The 24,918-nt window shown below is 48.4% G+C and overlaps 1 protein-coding gene across 2 annotated transcripts in view; it reads left to right on the top strand.

The window, feature by feature from the left end:
- Positions 1-14,615: 14,615 nt before the first annotated feature.
- The window catches only part of LOC138672375 (dicarboxylate carrier UCP2-like), a 34,210-nt gene continuing 23,907 nt past the window's right edge, over positions 14,616-24,918 (top strand). Inside the window, exon 1 of one of the 2 annotated variants that reach the window (XM_069760310.1) lies at positions 14,616-14,729. In XM_069760310.1, the coding sequence (XP_069616411.1) occupies positions 14,727-14,729 (3 nt within the window). In that variant the 5' untranslated portion in view covers positions 14,616-14,726. Of the gene's footprint in view, positions 14,730-17,056; positions 17,192-24,918 lie in introns of those variants that run through there. The other variant, XM_069760311.1, reaches the window with a different exon arrangement.

Here is a 24,918-nt window from a genome sequence, read left to right as displayed (position 1 = left end):
GTCGCATCTTATTAGATAGGTGGTGTCCAGTGAGGGGCTAGCAGGGCGTCGGATCATCCAAAATGTCCAATAACCCGGCTCCTAAGAGCGGCCAGAAGTCTTTGACTGTATGTATGTATGGATTCCGAGCAGTCACTGTCTGGGCATGCTGGGAGTTGTAGTTTCCCAATAGCCATTGGTTGGAGAGACGGTAAAAGTTCAGGAGGTTGAACAGGATTAAAAAAAAACAATGGTCTCTTTGAAAAAACAGCGCCACCCCCCAGCACAGGTTGTGTATGGTACTGCAGCTCTGCATTATTGTCAATGCAGTTCCACAGACATCCTGTGGACTGGGGTGGCGCTGTTTTTAAAAGACGACAGCCATGTTTTTCTAATTTAAGATAACCCCTTTAAGAAGGCCGGTCATTATTGAATGGAGAGGGTAGACTGCAAAATCAGCCGAAGTCCCCCGCTCAATGTCCCGGACCGGTCCGCTGCCTCACAGCAGTCTTTCTGACCCATTAATACATAGGTGCCAGGCTGGCGTTATAATACCACATGGGCACTGCCAGGCGGTCACCAGTGAGAGCGGAGACAGGGGGAATATGGTGGACTCCAGTCTGGTGACATTTCCCACTCTCCTGTATAAGGTTTGCCCTTAGCAACAAGACTCCATATAAAGCTGACTTGGCAACCAATCAGATTCAAGGTTTCATGTCTGAGAAGCCCTTTTCAAAATGAAAGGAGTGTTGTGATTGGTTGCTATGGGCAAGAGCTTGACTTCTCCCGTGCTCTACTTGTTGCCGTGTGAGGGCCCTAATATTGTGCTGTGAACGGGCCGCTGCGCCAGTATGGCGTCAGTGCAGAGTCACGCGGTCCCCTGCAGGGATCGTGTAGTATTAACACATAAATTACACCACGTCATACATGGTTGTTTTACACCATGGATACAGTTATTAGCTGCCATTTTGGTGCCATGGGAGCTGACTGGGAAAAAAAAACTAAATTAAAAGCTGCCACATGTTTTTTATAGTGGTATATTGACGTTATGTAGTCAAATTGCAGTTTATTGTGTCAAAATGCTGCTGTTTTGCCTCAGTTTCACCACAATGGTGATATATACAGTACAGACCAAAAGTTTGGACACACCTTCTCATTTAAAGATTTTTCTGTATTTTCATGTCTATGAAAATTGTAAATTCACACTGAAGGCATCAAAGCTATGAATTAACACATGTGGAATTATATACTTAACAAAAAAGTGTGAAACAACTGAAATTATGTCTTATATTCTAGGTTCTCCAAAGTAGCCACCTTTTGCTTTGATTACTGCTTTGCACACTCTTGGCATTCTCTTGATGAGCTTCAAGAGGTAGTCACCGGGAATGGTCTTCCAACAATCTTGAAGGAGTTCCCAGAGATGCTTCGCACTCGTTGGCCCTTTTGCCTTCACTCTGTGGTCCAGCTCACCCCAAACCATCTCGATTGGGTCCAGGTCTGGTGACTGTGGAGGCCAGGTCATCTGGCGTAGCACCCCATCACTCTCCTTCTTGGTCAAGTAGCCCTTACACAGCCTGGAGGTGGTTTGGGGTCATTGTCCTGTTGAAAAATAAATGATGGTCCAACTATACGCAAACCGGATGGAATAGCATGCCGCTGCAAGATGCTGTGGTAGCCATGCTGGTTCAATTTTGAATAAATCCCCAACAGTGTCACCAGCAAAGCACCTCCCCCCCCCCCCCCCCCCACACACACACACACACCATCACACCTCATCCTCCATGCTTCACGGTGGGAACCAGGCATGTAGAGTCCATCCGTTCACCTTTACTGCGTCGCACAAAGACACGGTGGTTGGAACCAAAGATCTCAAATTTGGACTCATCGGACCAAAGCACAGATTTCCACTGGTCTAATGTCCATTCCTTGTGTTCTTTAGCCCAAACAAGTCTCTTCTGCTTCTTGCCTGTCCTTAGCAGTGGTTTCCTAGCAGCTATTTTACCATGAAGGCCTGCTGCACAAAGTCTCCTCTTAACAGTTGTTGTAGAGATGTGTCTGCTGCTAGAACTCTGTGTGGCATTGACCTGGTCTCTAATCTGAGCTGCTGTTAACCTGCGATTTCTGAGGCTGGTGACTCGGATAAACTTATCCTCAGAAGCAGAGGTGACTCTTGGTCTTCCTTTCCTGGGGCGGTCCTCATGTGAGACAGTTTCTTTGTAGCGCTTGATGGTTTTTGCAACTGCACTTGGGGACACTTTCAAAGTTTTCCCAATTTTTCTGACTGACTGAGCTTCATTTCTTAAAGTAATGATGGCCACTCGTTTTTCTTTACTTAGCTGCTTTTTTCCTGCCATAATACAAATTCTAACAGTCTATTCAGTAGGACTATCAGCTGTGTATCCACCCGACTTCTGCACAAGACAACTGATGGTCCTAACCCAATTTATAAGGGTATGTGTCCACTTTCAGGATGGCCGGCGGTATCGTCAGAGCGGCTTTGCCGCTCTGCGGTAAGCCCCGCCCCCTTCTGGGACGCGATGATGCGTTCACAGCACACATCCGGCATCATCGCACCCATCGCATAGGGCCCTGTGCTATATCTTGTGGCGACGCAGCGTCGCCGCAAGATATACTGACATGCTGCGATCTGAAAAGACGCGCAGCATGTCCGGAGTCGCAGGGCCGCCGCGTGCGTGTTACCATGCATAGTGCAGACGGGATTGCATTAAACCCCCTCCACTATGCTGTAACATCTGGACGCTGCGTGTCTGACGCTGCAGCTCTATGCAGCGTCAGACACGCAGCGTTTCCTGCACGTGGAAACATACCCTAAGGCAAGAAATCCCACTTATTAAACTTGACAGGGCACACGTGTGAAGTGAAAACCATTCCCGGTGACTACTTCTTGAAGCTCATCAAGAGAATGCCAAGATTGTGCAAAGCAGTCATCAAAGCAAAAGGTGGCTACTTTGAAGAACCTAGAATATAAGACATAATATCAGTTGTTTCACACTTTTTTGTTAAGTATATAATTCCACATGTGTTAATTCATAGTTTTGATGCCTTCAGTGTGAATGTAGAATTTTCATAGTCATGAAAATACAGAAAAATCTTTAAATGAGGTGTGTCCAAACTTTTGGTCTGTACTGTAATTATGTATTTACAGCGATTTTCACCAAAATTGTGGATGCGAATCCATTGTTTACTGCATGGCCGCCATTGCTGTGGTAATAGCATGCCTCACCACAAGGGGAACCCGCGCATGATTAATTAGTGCCAGCTTTAGGCCAACGCAATCGCTGTGGTCCCCGGCTGTGGTAAAAACTACAACTCCCAGCATGCCGCTGTGGGGGGCTTTCAGCACAGACCTACAGTATAGACGCTGACCATTGTGAGCTCAATGTATATATGTAGCACAAGTGACAAATTCAACTTTGCTACATCTATGCACTCCAATGGCGGCCACTAGTTCAACACCCACTGGTAATCAATCATGGCAGTGATGGGTCACACCGGAAACAACATGGCGTTTACTTGTCCTGTACTCATCTGGATATTTATGGCTCCAATGTAAATGGGCCCCGAAGATGGGGGCACACACCTCCTGTAAGGAGGCTTCCGATTGGTCGTGCCCCCCAGCTGGCGGACATTATTTCATGTGCTGAGTCACCGACTCCCCCACGTGTGGCCCCCACTAATCATAATCACTCTCATGTGAGGGTCCTCTGCAGCGAGGAGACAATATCTGATGGATACACGGTGCATCTATTAGGGGTTTTGGTTTTTTTCCCTTTTTTTTTTAAAGGCATTTTTGTAAAAAAAAATAAATAAATAAAAAAAATCGTCTGGAGTCCGTAAAGCTTTATAAATGTCAGGACACCTATGAGTCCCGATATTCGTTCTGCCCAATCGTCGCCTGTGCACGGGCGCCAAATTACAGTGCACCGTTATTCGCAATGAATGGAGCTTCCAGAGCCAGTGTTTATCTGGGGTAATGTCGTATTTTACCCCATACAGGAGACTCGTGGCCGTCTGCTATATCCACTAGCCACTTTCTTTACTGACCCTCGATGGCTTCAGTATTGTTCTGCTGACGTGCCTCCACCAGGATCATTTTTTGTCTCCATTTCCTGGGGATTCTCCTCATACTCTCCTGGACGATATGTGTCTTCAGACAATTGGTGACCAATTTATCATATGCATTTTGTTGTGACTTTTTTTTTGCACCAAAGTAAAAAAAATTGCTGTTTATTTTACACTAGATGGTGACCCGATTCTAACGCATCGGATATTCTAGAAGATGTACTGTATGTAGTTTACTTACAAAGTAAACGTGAGTGAACTATATTGCACTGTGACTGACAGAACTTGTTCAGTAAACGTGAGTGAACTATGTGGCACTGTGACTGACAGAAATTGTTCAGTAAACATGACTGAACTACGTGGCACTGTGACTGACAGAACTTGTTCAGTAAACATGCGTGAACTATGTGGCACTGTGACTGACAGAACTTGTTCAGTAAACGTGACTGAACTACATGGCACCGTGACTGACAGAACTTGTTCAGTAAACGTGCGTGAACTATGTGGCACTGTGACTCACAGAACGTGTTCAGTAAACGTGAGTGAACTATGTGGCACTGTGACTGACAGAACTTGTTCAGTAAATGTGACTGAACTACGTGGCACTGTGACTGACAGAACTTGTTCAGTAAACGTGACTGAACTACATGGCACTGTGACTGACAGAACTTGTTCAGTAAATTTGACTGAACTATGTGGCACTGTGACTGACAGAACGTGTTCAGTAAACGTGAGTGAACTATGTGGCACTGTGACTGACAGAACTTGTTCAGTAAACGGGACTGAACTACATGGCGCTGTGACTGACAGAACTTGTTCAGTAAACTTGACTGAACTACGTGGCACTGTGACTGACAGAACTTGCTCAGTAAACGTGACTGAACTACATGGCACTGTGACTGACAGAACTTAATCAGTAAACGTGAGTGAACTATGTGGCACTGTGACTGACAGAACTTGTTCAGTAAACGTGCGTGGATTATGTGGCACTGTGACTGGCAGAACTTATTCAGTAAACGTGACTAAACTACGTGGCACTGTGACCGACAGAACTTGTTCAGAAAACTTTAATGACCTACGTGGCACTGTGACTGACAGAACTTATTCAGTAAACGTGAGTGAACTACGTGGCACTGTGACTGACAGAACTTGTTCAGTAAACGTGTGTGAACTATGTGACACTGTGACTGACAGAACTTAATCAGTAAGCGTGACTGACCTACGTGGCACTGTGACTGACAGAACTTGTTCAGTAAACGTGTGTGAACTATGTGACACTGTGACTGACAGAACTTAATCAGTAAGCGTGACTGAACTACGTGGCACTGTGACAGAACTTGTTCAGTAAACGTGAGTGAACTATGTCACACTGTGACTGACAGAACTTGTTCAGTAAACGGGACTGAACTACGTGGCACTGTGACTGACAGAACTTGTTCAGTAAACGTGAGTGAACTATGTCACACTGTGACTGACAGAACTTGTTCAGTAAACGTGAGTGAACTATGTCACATTGTGACTGACAGAACTTGTTCAGTAAACGTGAGTGAACTATGTCACACTGTGACTGACAGAACTTGTTCAGTAAACGTGAGTGAACTATGTCACACTGTGACTGACAGAACTTGTTCAGTAAACGGGACTGAACTACATGGCACTGTGACTGACAGAACTTGTTCAGTAAACGTGACTGAACTACGTGGCACTGTGACTGACAGAACTTGTTCAGTAAACGGGACTGAACTACGTTGCACTGTGACTGACAGAACTTGTTCAGTAAACGTGACTGAACTACGTGGCACTGTGACTGACAGAACTTGTTCAGTAAACGTGACTGAACTACGTGGCACTGTGACTGACAGAACTTGTTCAGTAAACGTGACTGAACTACGTGGCACTGTGAGTGTGGGGTTAAATTCCACGCCAATATCGCTGATTGGTCATGGGCGGCTGATGCGACCAATCAGCGACGCGGGATTTCCGTTACAAACAGACAGAATTAGGCGATTATACAGTAGATATTTTAATCAGTTTTTGCATCTTTTTCAGCACCAAAAATCCTTTTTTTTTTTAAGTTGAAAAAAAAACGCACTAAATTGGAAAATTCGTCCAGAAACCTCACTATACTGGAGGGGACTGGAGTAAGAGGCACCCCCAAAAAATAAAATTGACATTTCATGGATCTGTGCAACCTGGCTAAGGCTGCCGTCACACTAGCAGTATTTGGTCAGTATTTTACATCAGTATTTGTAGCCAAAACCAGGAAGGAACAAAGAACGGAAAAGTATAATAGAAACATATGTACCACTTCTGCATTTATCATCCTGGTTTTGGCTGAGAAATACTGATGTAAAATACTGACCAAATACTGACCGTGTGACTGCAGCCTTAGGAAAGCTGTCGAGGAAAAATAAAGACTACAAAAAGTGGCGCAAAACCTATAGAGAATAAGGTGCAAAGATTTAGCTATTTTTTGGCATCAGCCACGGGTCTATTGCGTTGCTGGACGACCCCTTTAAAATATCTTCTACTGTCTCATTAAATCGCCGGGATAGTTTATCACAGAAGATGCAGAATTTAGAGGGACGCTCCGGGGATGGATGTGACGAGGCTGCCTTCTCACCATTGGGGCCTTTGTGATTTTCTTTTTTTTTCTCAATACTTCTCTCTGCTTGCTGTCAGTGAATGGTAATGATGATTGTTTCCACTTACAGACTGTTCTGTACTGACTCTTGGGCTCGTTTGTGTATTTTCACATACTGATTTTTCGGCTCGATCATATAGAAGGCGTGTGCCCGCCATGTCCGGACTGGTTTCACGTTCTGTCAGGTCCTCCGGGTGCAGGTGAGTTCACCGGTCGTGACCCTGTTCATCGAATGATATCTCATCTGGTCACGTAGGGCAATTGTATGAATAGCAGCTCCATAGACCACTGCTCAAGGGGAGTGTAAGGGTCTCCACTGCAGGGAATGTCCATGTCAAGGCCGCACAAGTCATTAGAAAAGAAGCGGCCTTGAAAAACAGATCCTCGTTTTGAGCATACAGCTTTAATGCAGACCTATGTGTCTCCATGGTGACAGACTACAAACAAACCCTGTGTAGTCGGATTCTGCTCTTCCTCTCATCCATCTGCCGCCCTCCAATGCAATATCTGAAAGCAGCCATCGGAAACCGTGTGCCCACCAATAATATCCCAGGGTGGTAGAGAGACCACCTGCCCCCCAATAACATCAATCCCTCGTCACGGCATTAGAACATGAAAGTATCTCACGGAGACACATTGTTCTATATAGCAGCTGTATACACAAAACGGTGGGACGTGATGAATGAAGGCTCTTCGTCAGTTCCTAATGTTTATTGGAGGGTTAAATAAAAAAACAGAAATAACCTGAAACCTCATCTGGGACCGGACTGTTTATAGGAAAAGTTTTCTTACAGACACAGTGCGCAGACACACCAGAGTACACAAGACGTCAGCGCCCCGATCCTCACACCCATCATCCCCCGGGGGTCCGAGACCACCTCTGATGGGGCCTGTAATGTCTGACAGTAAAATACCATCATCCCTGTACATTATCTGCTGAGCCGTGTATCTAATCCTCTCCTGTGTGATACTGACTGCTGAGCCGTGTATCTAATCCCATCCTGTGTGATACCGTCTGCTGAGCCGTGTATCTAATCCCATCCTGTGTGATACTGTCTGCTGAGCCGTGTATCTAATCCTATCCTGTGTGATACTGTCTGCTGAGCCGTGTATCTAATCCTCTCCTGTGTGATACTGACTGCTGAGCTGTGTATCTAATCCTATCCTGTGTGATACTGTCTGCTGAGCCGTGTACCTAATCCTCTCCTGTGTGATACTGACTGCTGAGCTGTGTATCTAATCCTCTCCTGTGTGATACTGTCTGCTGAGCCGTGTATCTAATCCTATCCTGTGTGATACTGTCTGCTGAGCCGTGTATCTAATCCTATCCTGTGTGATACTGTCTGCTGAGCTGTGTATCTAATCCTATCCTGTGTGATACTGTCTGCTGGGCCAAGTATCTAATCCTATCCTGTGTGATACTGTCTGCTGAGCTGTGTATCTAATCCCATCCTGTGTCATACTGTCTGCTGAGCCGTGTATCTAATCCTCTCCTGTGTGATACTGACTGCTGAGCCGTGTATCTAATCCTGTCCTGTGTGATACTGTCTGCTGAGCCGTGTATCTAATCCTCTCCTGTGTGATACTGTCTGCTGAGCCGTGTATCCAATCCTATCCTGTGTGATATTGTCTGCTGAGCCGTGTATCTAATCCTCTCCTGTGTGATACTGTCTACCGTAATGATGTATCTAATCCTATCCTCTGTGATACTGCCTGCTGAGCTGTGTATCTAATCCTATCCTGTGCGATACTGACTGCTGTGCTGTATCTAATCCTATCCTGTGTGATACTGTCTGATGCGCTGTATCTAATCCTATCCTGTGTGATACTGTCTGATGCGCTGTATCTAATCCTATCCTGTGTGTTACTGGCTGCTGCGCTGTATCTAATTCTATCCTGTTTGATACTGTCTGCTGAGCTGTGTATCTAATCCTATCCTATGTGTTACTGGCTGCTGAGCTGTGTATCTAATCCTATCCTGTGTGATACTGGCTGTTGCGCTGTATCTAATCCTATCCTGTGTGATACTGACTGCTGCACTGTATCTAATCCTATCCTGTGTGATACTGACTGCTGCACTGTATCTAATTCTATCCTGTGTGATACTGTCTGCTGAGTTGTGTATCTAATCCTGTCCTGTGTGATACTGTCTGCTGAGTTGTGTATCTAATCCTCTCCTGTGTGATACTGACTGCTGAGCCATATATCTAATCCTATCCTGTGTGATACTGTCTGCTGAGTTGTGTATCTAATCCTCTCCTGTGTGATACTGTCTGCTGAGTTGTGTATCTAATCCTCTCCTGTGTGATACTGTCTGCTGCGCTGTATCTAATCCTCTCCTGTGTGATACTGGCTGCTGCGCTGTATCTAATCCTCTCCTGTGTGATACTGGCTGCTGTGCGGTATCTAATCCTGTCCTGTGTGATACTGGCTGCTGCGCTGTATCTAATCCTGTCCTGTGTGATACTGTCTGCTGAGCTGTATCTAATCCTGTCCTGTGTGATACTGTCTGCTGAGCTGTATCTAATCCTGTCCTGTGTGATACTGTCTGCTGAGTTGTGTATCTAATCCTGTCCTGTGTGATACTGGCTGCTGCGCTGTATCTAATCCTGTCCTGTGTGATACTGGCTGCTGAGCTGTATCTAATCCTGTCCTGTGTGATAATGGTTGCTGAGCCGTGTATCTAATCCTGTCCTGTGTGATACTGTCTGCTGAGCTGTATCTAATCCTGTCCTGTGTGATACTGTCTGCTGAGCTGTATCTAATCCTGTCCTGTGTGATACTGTCTGCTGAGCTGTATCTAATCCTGTCCTGTGTGATACTGTCTGCTGAGCTGTATCTAATCCTGTCCTGTGTGATACTGTCTGCTGAGCTGTATCTAATCCTATCCTGTGTGATACTGTCTGCTCAGTTGTGTATCTAATCCTATCCTGTGTGATACTGACTGCTGAGCTGTGTATCTAATCATGTCCTGTGTGATACTGTCTGCTGAGCTGTATCTAATCCTGTCCTGTGTGATACTGTCTGCTGAGCTGTATCTAATCCTGTCCTGTGTGTTACTGTCTGCTGAGCTGTATCTAATCCTGTCCTGTGTGATACTGTCTGCTGAGCTGTATCTAATCCTGTCCTGTGTGATACTGGCTGCTGAGCCGTGTATCTAATCCTCTCCTGTGTGATACTGTCTGATGCGCTGCATCTAATCCTATCCTGTGTGATACTGTCTGCTGAGCCGTGTATCTAATCCTATCATGTGTGATGCTGACTGCTGCGCTGTATCTAATCCTGTCCTGTGTGATACTGTCTGCTGAGCCGTGTATCTAATCCTGTCTTGTGTGATACTGTCTGCTGAGCCGTGTATCTAATCCTCTCCTGTGTGATACTGTCTGATGCGCTGCATCTAATCCTATCCTGTGTGATGCTGTCTGCTGAGCTGTATCTAATCCTATCCTGTGTAATACTGTCTGCTGAGCCGTGTATCTAATCCTATCATGTGTGATACTGACTGCTGCGCTGTATCTAATCCTGTCCTGTGTGATACTGTCTGCTGAGCCGTGTATCTAATCCTCTCCTGTGTGATACTGTCTGATGAGCTGTATCTAATCCTATCCTGTGTAATACTGTCTGCAGAGCCGTGTATCTAATCCTATCCTGTGTGATACTGTCTGCTGAGCCGTGTATCTAATCCTCTCCTGTGTGATACTGTCTGATGAGCTGTATCTAATCCTATCCTGTGTAATACTGTCTGCAGAGCCGTGTATCTAATTCCCTCCTGTGATACTGTCTGCTGAGCTGTGTATCTAATCCTCTCCTGTGTGATACTGTCTGCTGAGCCGTGTATCTAATCCCCTCCTGTGTGATACTGTCTGCTGAGCTGTGTATCTGATCCTATCCTGTGTGATACTGTCTGCTGAGTCGTGTATCTAATCCTCTCCTGTGTGATACTGTCTGCTGAGCTGTGTATCTGATCCTATCCTGTGTGATACTGTCTGCTGAGCCGTGTATCTAATCCTGTCCTGTGTGATACTGTCTGCTGAGCCGTGTATCTAATCGTATCCTGTGTGATACTGTCTGCTGAGCCTTGTATCTAATCCTCTCCTGTGTGATACTGTCTGCTGAGCTGTATCTAATCCTGTCCTGTGTGATACTGTCTGCTGAGCCGTGTATCTAATCCTATCTTGTGTGATACTGTCTGCTGAGCCATGTATCTAATCCTATCCTGTGTGATGCTGTCTGCTGAGCTGTATCTAATCCTATCCTGTGTAATACTGTCTGCTGAGCTGTATCTAATCCTCTCCTGTGTGATACTGTCTGCTGAGCTGTATCTAATCCTGTCCTGTGTGATACTGTCTGCTGAGCTGTATCTAATCCTGTCCTGTGTGATACTGGCTGCTGAGCCGTTTATCTATTCCTGTCCTGTGTGATACTGTCTGCTGAGCTGTATCTAATCCTATCCTGTGTGATACTGTCTGCTCAGTTGTGTATCTAATCCTATCCTGTGTGATACTGACTGCTGAGCTGTGTATCTAATCATGTCCTGTGTGATACTGTCTGCTGAGCTGTATCTAATCCTGTCCTGTGTGATACTGTCTGCTGAGCTGTATCTAATCCTGTCCTGTGTGTTACTGTCTGCTGAGCTGTATCTAATCCTGTCCTGTGTGATACTGTCTGCTGAGCTGTATCTAATCCTGTCCTGTGTGATACTGGCTGCTGAGCCGTGTATCTAATCCTCTCCTGTGTGATACTGTCTGATGCGCTGCATCTAATCCTATCCTGTGTGATACTGTCTGCTGAGCCGTGTATCTAATCCTATCATGTGTGATGCTGACTGCTGCGCTGTATCTAATCCTGTCCTGTGTGATACTGTCTTCTGAGCCGTGTATCTAATCCTGTCTTGTGTGATACTGTCTGTTGAGCCGTGTATCTAATCCTCTCCTGTGTGATACTGTCTGATGCGCTGCATCTAATCCTATCCTGTGTGATGCTGTCTGCTGAGCTGTATCTAATCCTATCCTGTGTAATACTGTCTGCTGAGCCGTGTATCTAATCCTATCATGTGTGATACTGACTGCTGCGCTGTATCTAATCCTGTCCTGTGTGATACTGTCTGCTGAGCCGTGTATCTAATCCTATCCTGTGTGATACTGTCTGCTGAGCCGTGTATCTAATCCTCTCCTGTGTGATACTGTCTGATGAGCTGTATCTAATCCTCTCCTGTGTAATACTGTCTGCAGAGCCGTGTATCTAATTCCCTCCTGTGATACTGTCTGCTGAGCTGTGTATCTAATCCTCTCCTGTGTGATACTGTCTGCTGAGCCGTGTATCTAATCCCCTCCTGTGTGATACTGTCTGCTGAGCTGTGTATTTAATCCTCTCCTGTGTGATACTGTCTGCTGAGCCGTGTATCTAATCCCCTCCTGTGTGATACTGTCTGCTGAGCTGTGTATCTAATCCTCTCCTGTGTGATACTGTCTGATGAGCTGTATCTAATCCTATCCTGTGTAATACTGTCTGCAGAGCCGTGTATCTAATTCCCTCCTGTGATACTGTCTGCTGAGCTGTGTATCTAATCCTCTCCTGTGTGATACTGTCTGCTGAGCCGTGTATCTAATCCCCTCCTGTGTGATACTGTCTGCTGAGCTGTGTATCTAATCCTCTCCTGTGTGATACTGTCTGCTGAGCTGTGTATCTGATCCTATCCTGTGTGATACTGTCTGCTGAGCCGTGTATCTAATCCACTCCTGTGTGATACTGTCTGCTGAGCCGTGTATCTAATCCTGTCCTGTGTGATACTGTCTGCTGAGCCGTGTATCTAATCGTATCCTGTGTGATACTGTCTGCTGAGCCTTGTATCTAATCCTCTCCTGTGTGATACTGTCTGATGCGCTGCATCTAATCCTGTCCTGTGTGATACTGTCTGCTGAGCTGTATCTAATCCTGTCCTGTGTGATACTGTCTGCTGAGCCGTGTATCTAATCCTATCTTGTGTGATACTGTCTGCTGAGCCATGTATCTAATCCTATCCTGTGTGATGCTGTCTGCTGAGCTGTATCTAATCCTATCATGTGTGATACTGACTGCTGCGCTGTATCTGATCCTATCCTGTGTGATACTGTCTGCTGAGCCGTGTATCTAATCCACTCCTGTGTGATACTGTCTGCTGAGCCGTGTATCTAATCCTGTCCTGTGTGATACTGTCTGCTGAGCCGTGTATCTAATCGTATCCTGTGTGATACTGTCTGCTGAGCCTTGTATCTAATCCTCTCCTGTGTGATACTGTCTGATGCGCTGCATCTAATCCTGTCCTGTGTGATACTGTCTGCTGAGCTGTATCTAATCCTGTCCTGTGTGATACTGTCTGCTGAGCCATGTATCTAATCCTATCTTGTGTGATACTGTCTGCTGAGCCATGTATCTAATCCTCTCCTGTGTAATACTGTCTGCTGAGCCGTGTATCTAATCCTATCATGTGTGATACTGACTGCTGCGCTGTATCTAATCCTGTCCTGTGTGATACTGTCTGCTGAGCCGTGTATCTAATCCTATCCTGTGTGATACTGTCTGATGCGCTGCATCTAATCCTGTCCTGTGTGATACTGTCTGCTGAGCCGTGTATCTAATCCTCTCCTGTGTGATACTGGCTGCTGCGCTGTATCTAATCCTGTCCTGTGTGATACTGACTGCTGAGCCGTGTATCTAATCCTGTCCTGTGTGATACTGGCTGCTGTGTGGTATCTCAGCCTGCGCGCTGTGGTACAGTAGCTCGGGTGCACTGCGTGGGTCGGGTTTCCTCCGTCTCCGGTAAACAAGGTGCTGGATATCGCCTTGTGATGTCACCAGGACCGGGCCCTCCACCAGCCCCTGATGCTGATTGGCTGAGCTCCACGCCTCCAGCCAATCACGGGGCTGTGTGGTGACGGGATGAGACGTTCGCTGTCACTTCTAGGAATAATCTTCCGTGACGCGCGGAGATGTGGCACTTTCCACCCGGTGTCAGCAGGAACACCGTGACCACGGCAGCAGGACATCAGCCCCCGGCCTCCTATTATTATCAGACATTTTATAGCGCCATTTATTCCACGGCGCTTTACATGTGAAAGGGGCAGAGATAGACAAGCACAATAAACATGAGTGAAACAAGAAGGCACACGGGTACATAAGGAGAGAGGAACCTGCCCGCGAGGGCTCACAGTCTGCAGGAGGAGAGAGGAACTTGCCCGCGAGGGCTCACAGTCTGCAGGGGGAGAGAGAACCTTGCCCGCGAGGGCTCACAGTCTGCAGGAGGAGAGAGGAACCTGCCCGCGAGGGCTCACAGTCTGCAGGAGGAGAGAGGAACCTGCCTGCGAGGGCTCACAGTCTGCAGGAGGAGAGAGGAACCTGCCCGCGAGGGCTCACAGTCTGCAGGGGGAGAGAGAACCTTGCCCGCGAGGGCTCACAGTCTGCAGGAGGAGAGAGGAACCTGCCTGCGAGGGCTCACAGTCTGCAGGAGGAGAGAGGAACCTTGCCCGCGAGGGCTCACAGTCTGCAGGAGGAGAGAGGAACCTGCCTGCGAGGGCTCACAGTCTGCAGGAGGAGAGAGGAACCTGCCTGCGAGGGCTCACAGTCTGCAGGAGGAGAGAGGACCCTGCCCGCGAGGGCTCACAGTCTGCAGGAGGAGAGAGGACCCTGCCCGTGAGGGCTCACAGTCTGCAGGGGGAGAGAGGACCCTGCCCGCGAGGGCTCACAGTCTGCAGGGGGAGAGAGGACCCTGCCCGCGAGGGCTCACAGTCTGCAGGAGGAGGGAGGACCCTGCCCGCGAGGGCTCACAGTCTGCAGGGGGAGAGAGGACCCTGCCCGCGATGGCTCACAGTGTGCAGGGGGAGAGAGGACCCTGCCCGCGAGGGCTCACAGTCTGCAGGGGGAGAGAGGACCCTGCCCGCGAGGGCTCACAGTGTGCAGGGGGAGAGAGGACCCTGCCCGCGAGGGCTCACAGTCTGCAGGGGGAGAGAGGACCCTGCCCGCGAGGGCTCACAGTCTGCAGGGGATGGTGAGGGCACAGCAGGCGAGGGGAGAGCTGGGGAAGATGGACGACAACAAACATGGCGGCCGCTCTGTCCTGTAGTAGATCTGTCTGACAACCTCTATAATGCCGTGTGGCCATAGGGTTGTCAGACAGCTTTCCCCGTGACCCCGTCCGCCATGGTCCTAGAGGCTGCCACTGATCCGCCAATGTTTACCATAGCGGGGTCTCACCCGCAGCCACTGACCCCCTGTTCACCCCACAAAGGGGCGATCCGATGATACACCACCAGACGAAATGCAATGTTATTACCCCACCCCGATGACACCACAGGTTAGGGCGAAGTCTCCATAAATCCAGCTGCTCACAGCCCAGGACGTGCCCCATAATGGGATCGTTGGCAGCAGGCGCTGGCGTGTCTCTGTGGCAAGTACAGAAGTGGGTGTGGGCCCCGACCTGGAAATATGAGGATGCGGGGAAGACATAGACTGTGTCCCCCCCTACATTACTGGAGGAGCAAAGAAATGTCCCGGCCATGACGGCCATTATTACCAAAGGAACAGGAGACGCCCCTCTAACCTCACCCAGGCCTTGTGGAAAAACACAGACCGTGTGCCACCAGTAACGCCCCTCAGAGGTCCCTCACAGGTTAATACCTTTTTATGCCCTTCACACAGTACGATACCCCAACATTGCCCCCACACATGACGCCCACACAGTGCCTTCTTTTCATAATATGATGACCCTGCAGTGCCCCCTGATGCCCCAAGAATCCTCTTACACAATATGATGCCCCCAGAGTCCACCTACAGAAATTGATTTCCCCAGAGTGCCCCTTCACAGTATGATGCCCCACAGCCCCTACACACAGTATGATGCCCCACAGGCAGTCCCTACACACAGTATGATGCCCCACAGCCCCACACACAGTATGATGGCCCACACACAGTATGATGCCCCACAGTCCCCACACACAGTATGATGCCCCATACACAGTATGATGCCCCACAGCCCCACACACAGTATGATGCCCCACAGCCCCACACACACAGTATGATGCCCCACACACAGTATAATGCCCCACAGCCCCCACACACAGTATGATGCCCCACAGCCCCCCACACACAGTATGATGCCCCACAGCCCCCACACACAGTATGATGCCCCACAGCCCCCACACACAGTATGATGCCCCACAGCCCCCACACACAGTATGATGCCCCACAGCCCCCACACACAGTATGATGCCCCACAGCCCCCACACTCAGTATGATGCCCCATAGCCCCACACACAGTATGATGCCCCACACACACAGTATGATGCCCCCACACACAGTATGATGCCCCATACACAGTATGATGCCCCACAGCCCCCACACACAGTATGATGCCCCACAGCCCCACACACAGTATGATGCCCCACAGCCCCACACACAGTATGATGCCCCACAGCCCCACACACAGTATGATGCCCCACAGCCCCACACACAGTATGATGCCCCACAGCCCCCACACACAGTATGATGCCCCACAGCCCCCACACACAGTATGATGCCCCACAGCCCCCACACACAGTATGATGCCCCACAGCCCCCACACACAGTATGATGCCCCACAGCCCCCACACACAGTATGATGCCCCACAGGCCCCACACACAGTATGATGCCCCACAGCCCCCACACACAGTATGATGCCCCACAGCCCCACACACAGTATGATGCCCCACAGCCCCACACACAGTATGATGCCCCACAGCCCCACACACAGTATGATGCCCCACAGCCCCACACACAGTATGATGCCCCACAGCCCCCACACACAGTATGATGCCCCACAGCCCCACACACAGTATGATGCCCCACAGCCCCACACACAGTATGATGCCCCGCACACAGTATGATGGTCCCTGCACACCGTATGATGCCTCCAGTGTGTTTCTACATAGTGCCCATCTCTCCTCCGCTCCACCACTATGTTCACTATGTATCTGCACCTAAAGACCTAGATGCAGCTGAAAGCAGGACAAGACCCCAAAACCAGGGACTGTGCCCCTGGATCCGAGATGGTTGGTGGGGCCCGGGGGTAGTCTTGTTACTACCATTACAGCTCTCGCCAGGACTGTCACCAAGCTTTCCCAAACTCCAAATTTGTAAGAAGAACTCCAGAAAGACCCATTTCGAAATGTAACCCCATGAGTACCGTCATTTTTCACTATAGGGGATGGAACGCATATTGGACAGACATAATATAGAACTTTGGTTCCGGTCCAGGGTCAGTGTGAACGAGGCCTGAGCTCTTTGTGCTTTGTTCTGTCACACACACTGATTTACACAAGTGACAAGTGATCCGTGTTTTCGGCCCCTGTTCCAGGAGATGTTGTAATTAGATGAGGCTGCTGTGCCCAAAATATAAAAGCGAAGGTCCCACGAGTCAACACTGGACTCAGAGCGAGAGAGAGACGCAGCGAGACCAGGAGCGTGGACCATAGGTAGGAAGGGAAAATGTGGGAAGAGAAATAATACAATGAGAATGTATGGAAAATATAATAATAATAATAGTAATAATAATATAACGAAACATAAATTATAATGTAAAAATAATGTAAAATAATATAATCAACTAAGCTACAGAAAATATACATATTATAAATGATAATAATAATAGAAAATGTTATATAATATAAAATAACATAATCATTTAAATTACAAATAGACCAGAAAATGGCCTCCTCCATAAAGAATAATGTAATATAAAAAAAAACATGACCATATAAATGGTTGTAATAAGAGAATATGCATCATTATTATTATATTATTTTTATTTAAAATAATTATTAAATATATTGAAAAATAAAAATATATTATATTTAAAAATAAATTAAAAAATATACATAAAACACTAATCTATAAAATATAGATGTATCATTCATATTTACAGAACTTTCAAAAAGATGAAATATATTGTATATTAATTTTGTTAGTTTTCATCAATCATCACTGTTTCGTTGGGATTATTTCCAATCAATATATATCATAGGCCAATATACCCTATGGAGAGTAAGAAAAATAAATAATGAAAAAAAATAAAATATATATATTTAAAAAAAAAATAAAAAAGGTTAAAAAAAAATTTATAAAAAAATAAATATATTCAATATTACTACACACATGATGTATTACAATTAAAAATTAACGAGTTCATTAGGAAATATAATCGAAATGCCACAATTGTTGTTTTTTCAGTCACCCAAAAATTGCAAAAAAGAGCAACCAAAACATTGCATGCACCACAATTCTGTATCAATACAAACAACAGCTAAAAAAAAAACAGATCCAAAGTAAAAATGTTACGAAACTCCAAAAATGGAAACATAACATTTTTTTTTTTTTTTACAAAGTTCTGCATTTTTATTCACCACTTATGTAATCTGTCACCGTAATGATACTGAGCCGGAGAACCATAATGTCGGATCAATTTTCCTTCCCTAATGAACTCTGCAAAACACAAAAACAGCGGAATTTTGTTTATTTTTTCACCATTTCACTGCAATTGAATTTTTTTTTCTAATTTTTCAGTACATTATAGGATAAAATAAACTTTTTTTTCCAAATATTTTAAAATCCCTAATTTCCCGCTCCCCTAAATTGTCATAAAATTGGATAAAACTCATGTGCAGAATCCTTCCTGTATTTTCGGCGACATCCCTGGGTTCTTTCCCGGCCCCCGGGATTATTCAGTGAATGTTTTCAGCACCTCTGTACGTACATCGGCACCTGTACTCGTGGGGTTTCAGTCCCGCCCGCCTCGGGATTAAGAAGATCTATAAAAAGAAAGGAATTTACTGTCTTGTCTTTCCGTCTTTCTATCCTCAGTCCTGAGAATGAGACCGTTCTATTCTCTAGAGAGATTTCGGTTTAAGTCTCCGGACAGAATAGAATAGAAAGAATGAATCAGATCTGACGTAAAATGAAGGGTTGAAAGGCCGCCCCCGCCGCCCGAGGCGAGGGCTTGGGAACTGATGTAAAAATAAGCCCCAAAACAAATATATATATATATATATATACGGTGTACATACACCCATAGAATATCGGTGAGATGATGTCTCCAGACCACAGAGTAGCCTCTTCCGGAAAGTCAGGTAATTTTTTCCATTTTTTTAATAAAATAATTTATTTGTATAATTAGAGCTACAAGCACGCGGTGGTCGCACGACCGGTCGCCTGTGGTCCTCATAGGACCCCGATCCTACCCATCTCCATATGTCAGACTTTACGAATAGAATTCCAAGACGGCGGTGACAACTGACACAATTTTTGAAGAAATTTCTATTTTCACCAAGATTAAAACCTCTGTGATGTTCTGGTGCCGGTGACCACAGAGGACGTCGGGTCAGCGGAGGACGTGAGCGCAGATCTGACTTGGCAGGGGGAAAGGCTTCACATATGTCAGTGATCAGCACACCCGGGTAAGGTCACAAGTCATGGCACCCGGTGATTATATACGTGTCAACAAGTCTCACCCTTCACCCAGATTCCGTCCACAGATCTCCTAGAGGCCGGGTGCCCCCGCACTAGCACATTACCCCCAAAATACTACATTTCCCAGTGAGTCCCTTCCATTCAGCTGTTTTCTGCAAAATGTCACAAAATGTCCTGCTGCAAACTGGTTATATATATAATGGGGGCAGTCTGGTCTGTGGCACTTATTAAAGGGGTCTGGATTGGTGTTATGGAGACTGATGTCTGTAGTTTTGGGGGACTTTCATTAATCTAGAAACCTGATCTCAGATCTGCATTGGTGTAAGAGGTCTGGTCTTGGTTCTGGCATTTGTGTTAGTTTAGGGGCTCTGGGCTGAGGGTCTGTATATATTTAGGGGTCTGGGTTGAGGGTCTGTATATATTTAGGGGTCTGGGCTGAGGTCTGTGTTTATTTAGAGGTCTACTCTGGGGGTTGTATATAGTCAGGGGTCTGGTCTGGTGTCTGCATTAGTTTATGGGGTCTGGTTTGGGGTCTATATTTACTTAGGGGTCTGGTCTGGGGGTTGTATATATTCAGGGATCTGGTCTGGGGTCTGTATTTATCTGTAGGGTCCGGTCCGGGGTCTCTATTTATCTGCGGGGTTCGGTATGGGGTCTGTATTTATCTGCGGGGTCCGGTCTGGGGTCTGTATTTATCTGCAGGGTCCGGTCCGGGGTCTGTATTTATCTGCAGGGTCCGGTCCGGGGTCTGTATTTATCTGCAGGGTCCGGTCCGGGGTCTGTATTTATCTGCAGGTTCCAGTCTGGGGTCTGTATTTATCTGCAGGGTCCGGTCTGGGGTCTGTATTTATCTGCAGGGTCCGGTCTGGGGTCTGTATTTATCTGCAGGGTCCGGTCAGGGTCTGTATTTATCTGCAGGGTCCGGTCTGGTGTCTGTATTTATCTGCAGGGTGCGGTCCGGGGTCTGTATTTATCTGCAGGTTCCAGTCTGGGGTCTGTATTAATCTGCAGGGTCCGGTCTGGGGTCTGCATTTATCTGCAGGGTCCGGTCTGGGGTCTGTATTTATCTGCAGGGTCCGGTCAGGGTCTGTATTTATCTGCAGGGTCCGGTCCGGGTCTGTATTTATCTGCAGGGTCCGGTCCGGGGTCTGTATTTATCTGCAGGGTCCAGTCTGGGGTCTGTATTTATCTGCAGGGTCCGGTCCGGGGTCTGTATTTATCTGTGGGGTCCAGTCCGGGGTCTGTATTTATCTGCAGGGTCTGGTCTGGGGTCTGTATTTATCTGCAGGGTCCGGTCTGGTGTCTGTATTTATCTGCAGGGTCCGGTCCGGGGTCTGTATTTATCTGCAGGGTCCAGTCTGGGGTCTGTATTTATCTGCAGGGTCCGGTCAGGGTCTGTATTTATCTGCAGGGTCCGGTCTGGGGTCTGTATTTATCTGCAGGGTCCGGTCCGGGGTCTGTATTTATCTGCAGGGTCCGGTCCGGGGTCTGTATTTATCTGCAGGGTCCGGTCTGGTGTCTGTATTTATCTGCAGGGTCCGGTCCGGGGTCTGTATTTATCTGCAGGGTCCGGTCTGGGTTCTGTATTTATCTGCCGGATCCGATCTGGGGTCTGTATTTATCTGCGGGTTCCGGTCTGGGGTCTGTATTTATCTGCAGGGTCCAGTCTGTGGTCTGTATTTATCTGCAGGGTCCGGTCTGGTGTCTGTATTTATCTGCAGGGTCCGGTCTGGGGTCTGTATTTATCTGCAGGGTCCGGTCCGGGGTCTGTATTTATCTGCGGGGTCCGGTCTGGGGTCTGTATTTATCTGCAGGGTGCGGTCCGGGATCTGTATTTATCTGCAGGGTCCAGTCTGGGGTCTGTATTTATCTGCAGGGTCCGGTCAGGGTCTGTATTTATCTGCAGGGTCCGGTCAGGGTCTGTATTTATCTGCAGGGTCCGGTCTGGTGTCTGTATTTATCTGCAGGGTCCGGTCTGGGGTCTGTATTTATCTGTGGGGTCTGGTCCGGGGTCTGTATCTATCTGCAGGGTCCGGTCTGGGTTCTGTATTTATCTGCAGGGTCCGGTCTGGGGTCTGTATTTATCTGCGGGGTCTGGTCCGGGGTCTGTATTTATCTGCAGGGTCCGGTCTGGGGTCTGTATTTATCTGCGGGGTCTGGTCCGGGGTCTGTATTTATCTGCAGGGTCCGGTCTGGGGTCTGTATCTATCTGTGGGGTCCGGTATGGGGTCTGTATTTATCTGTGGGGTCCAGTCTGGGTTCTGTATTTATCTGCAGGGTCCGGTCTGGGGTCTGTATTTATCTGCAGGGTCCGGTCTGGGTTCTGTATTTATCTGCAGGGTCCAGTCTGGGGTCTGTATTTATCTGCTGGGTCCGCTCTGGGGTCTGTATTTATCTGCAGGGTCCGGTCCGGGTCTGTATTTATCTGCAGGGTCCGGTCCGGGGTCTGTATTTATCTGCAGAGACCGGTCCGGGGTCTGTATCTATCTGCAGGGTCCAGTCCGGGTCTGTATTTATCTGCAGGGTCCGGTCTGGGTTCTGTATTTATCTGCAGGGTCCGGTCCGGGGTCTGTATTTATCTGCGGGGTCCGCTCTGGGGTCTGTATTTATCTGCAGGGTCTGGTCTGGGTTCTGTATTTATCTGCAGGGTCCGGTCTGGGGTCTGTATTTATCTGCAGGGTCCGCTCTGGGGTCTGTATTTATCTGCAGGGTCCGGTCCGGGGTCTGTATTTATCTGCAGGGTCCAGTCCGGGGTCTGTATTTATCTGCAGGGTCCGGTCTGGGTTCTGTATTTATCTGCAGGGTCCGGTCTGGGGTCTGTATTTATCTGCGAGGTTCGGTCCGGGGTCTGTATTTATCTGCAGGGTCCGGTCTGGGGTCTGTATTTATCTGCAGGGTCCGGTCTGGGTTCTGTATTTATCTGCAGGGTCCGGTCTGGGGTCTGTATTTATCTGCAGGGTCCGGTCCGGGGTCTGTATTTATCTGCGGGGTCCGGTCTGGGGTCTGTATTTATCTGCAGGGTCCGGTCCGGGGTCTGTATTTATCTGCGGGGTCCGGTCTGGGGTCTGTATTTATCTGTAGGGTCCGGTCCGGGGTCTGTATTTATCTGCGGGGTCCGGTCCGGGGTCTGTATTTATCTGCAGGGTCCGGTCTGGGGTCTCTATTTATCTGCAGGGTCTGGTCTGGGGTCTGTATTTATCTGCAGGGTTCTGGTCTGGGGTCTGTATTTATCTGCAGGGTCCGGTCTGGGGTCTGAATTTATCTGCGGGGTCCGCTCTGGGGTCTGTATTTATCTGCAGGGTCCGGTCCGGGGTCTGTATTTATCTGTGGGGTCCGGTCCGGGGTCTGTATTTATCTACAGGGTCCGGTCTGGGGTCTGTATTTATCTGCAGGGTCCGGTCCGGGGTCTGTATTTATCTGCAGGGTCCGGGGTCTGTATTTATCTGCAGGGTCCGGTCTGGGTTCTGTATTTATCTGCAGGGTCCGGTCTGGGTTCTGTATTTATCTGCAGGGTCCGGTCTGGGGTCTGTATTTATCTGCAGGGTCCGGTCTGGGGTCTGTATTTATCTGCGGGGTTCGGTCCAGGGTCTGTATTTATCTGCAGGGTCCGGTCTGGGGTCTGTATTTATCTGCAGGGTCCGGTCTGGGTTCTGTATTTATCTGCAGGGTCCGGTCTGGGGTCTGTATTTATCTGCAGGGTCCGGTCCGGGGTCTGTATTTATCTGCGGGGTCCGGTCTGAGGTCTGTATTTATCTGCAGGGTTCGGGGTCTGTATTTATCTGCAGGGTCCGGTCTGGGGTCTGTATTTATCTGCAGGGTCCGGTCTGGGGTCTGTATTTATCTGCAGGGTCCGGTCTGGGGTCTGTATTTATATGCGGGGTCCGCTCTGGGGTTTGTATTTATCTGCAGGGTCCGGGGTCTGTATTTATCTGTGGGGTCCGGTCCGGGGTCTGTATTTATCTGCAGGGTCCGGTCCGGGGTCTGTATTTTTCTGCAGGGTCCGGTCCGGGGTCTGTATTTATCTGCAGGGTCCGGTCCGGGGTCTGTATTTATCTAAAGGGTCCGGTCCGGGGTCTGTATTTATCTGCAGGATCCGGTCTGGGGTCTGTATTTATCTGCAGGGTCTGGTCTGGGGTCTGTATTTATCTGCAGGGTCCGGTCCGGGTCTGTATTTATCTACAGGGTCCGGTCTGGTGTCTGTATTTATCTGCAGGGTCCGGTCCGGGGTCTGTATTTATCTGCAGGGTCCGGTCTGGGGTCTGTATTTATCTGCAGGGTCCGGTCTTGGGTCTGTATTTATCTGCAGGGTCCGGTCTGGGGTCTGTATTTATCTGCAGGGTCCGGTCTGGGGTCTGTATTTATCTGTAGGGTCCGGTCCGGGGTCTATATTTATCTGCGGGGTCCGGTCCGGGGTCTGTATTTATCTGCAGGGTCCGGTCTGGGGTCTGTATTTATCTGCAGGGTCCGGTCTTGGGTCTGTATTTATCTGCAGGGTCCGGTCTGGGGTCTTTATTTATCTGCGGGGTCCGCTCTGGGGTCTGTATTTATCTGCAGGGTCCGGTCTGGGGTCTGTATTTATCTGCAGGGTCCGGTCTGGGTTCTGTATTTATCTGCAGGGTCCGGTCTGGGGTCTGTATTTATCTGCAGGGTCCGGTGTGGGTTCTGTATTTATCTGCAGGGTCCGGTCCGGGGTCTGTATTTATCTGCGGGGTCCGGTCTGGTGTCTGTATTTATCTGCAGGGTCCGCTCTGGGGTCTGTATTTATCTGCAGGGTCCGGTCCGGGGTCTGTATTTATCTGTGGGGTCCGGTCTGGGGTCTGTATTTATCTGCAGGGTCTGGTCTGGGGTCTGTATTTATCTGCAGGGTCCGGTCCGGGTCTGTATTTATCTGCAGGGTCCGGTCTGGTGTCTGTATTTATCTGCAGGGTCCGGTCTGGGTTCTGTATTTATCTGCAGGGTCCGGTCTGGGGTCTGTATTTATCTGCAGGGTCCGGTCCGGGGTCTGTATTTATCTGCAGGGTCCGGTCTGGGTTCTGTATTTATCTGCAGGGTCCGGTCTGGGTTCTGTATTTATCTGCAGGGTCCGGTCTGGGGTCTGTATTTATCTGCAGGGTCCGGTCTGGGGTCTGTATTTATCTGCGGGGTTCGGTCCGGGGTCTGTATTTATCTGCAGGGTCCGGTCTGGGGTCTGTATTTATCTGCAGGGTCCGGTCTGGGTTCTGTATTTATCTGCAGGGTCCAGTCTGGGGTCTGTATTTATCTGCAGGGTCCGGTCTGGGGTCTGTATTTATCTGCGGGGTTCGGTCCGGGGTCTGTATTTATCTGCAGGGTCCGGTCTGGGGTCTGTATTTATCTGCAGGGTCCGGTCTGGGTTCTGTATTTATCTGCAGGGTCCGGTCTGGGGTCTGTATTTATCTGCAGGGTCCGGTCCGGGGTCTGTATTTATCTGCGGGGTCCGGTCCGAGGTCTGTATTTATCTGCAGGGTTCGGGGTCTGTATTTATCTGCAGGGTCCGCTCTGGGGTCTGTATTTATCTGCAGGGTCCGGTCCGGGGTCTGTATTTATCTGTGGGGTCCGGTCTGGGGTCTGTATTTATCTGCAGGGTCTGGTCTGGGGTCTGTATTTATCTGCAGGGTCCGGTCCGGGTCTGTATTTATCTGCAGGGTCCGGTCTGGTGTCTGTATTTATCTGCAGGGTCCGGTCTGGGTTCTGTATTTATCTGCAGGGTCCGGGGTCT

The sequence above is a fragment of the Ranitomeya imitator genome, chromosome 3, assembly GCF_032444005.1.
Source record: "Ranitomeya imitator isolate aRanImi1 chromosome 3, aRanImi1.pri, whole genome shotgun sequence".
NCBI classification, from domain to species: Eukaryota; Metazoa; Chordata; class Amphibia; order Anura; family Dendrobatidae; genus Ranitomeya; species Ranitomeya imitator.
Note: the sequence above shows the minus strand (reverse complement) of the source record. Positions and strands in the feature narration are given on the sequence as shown.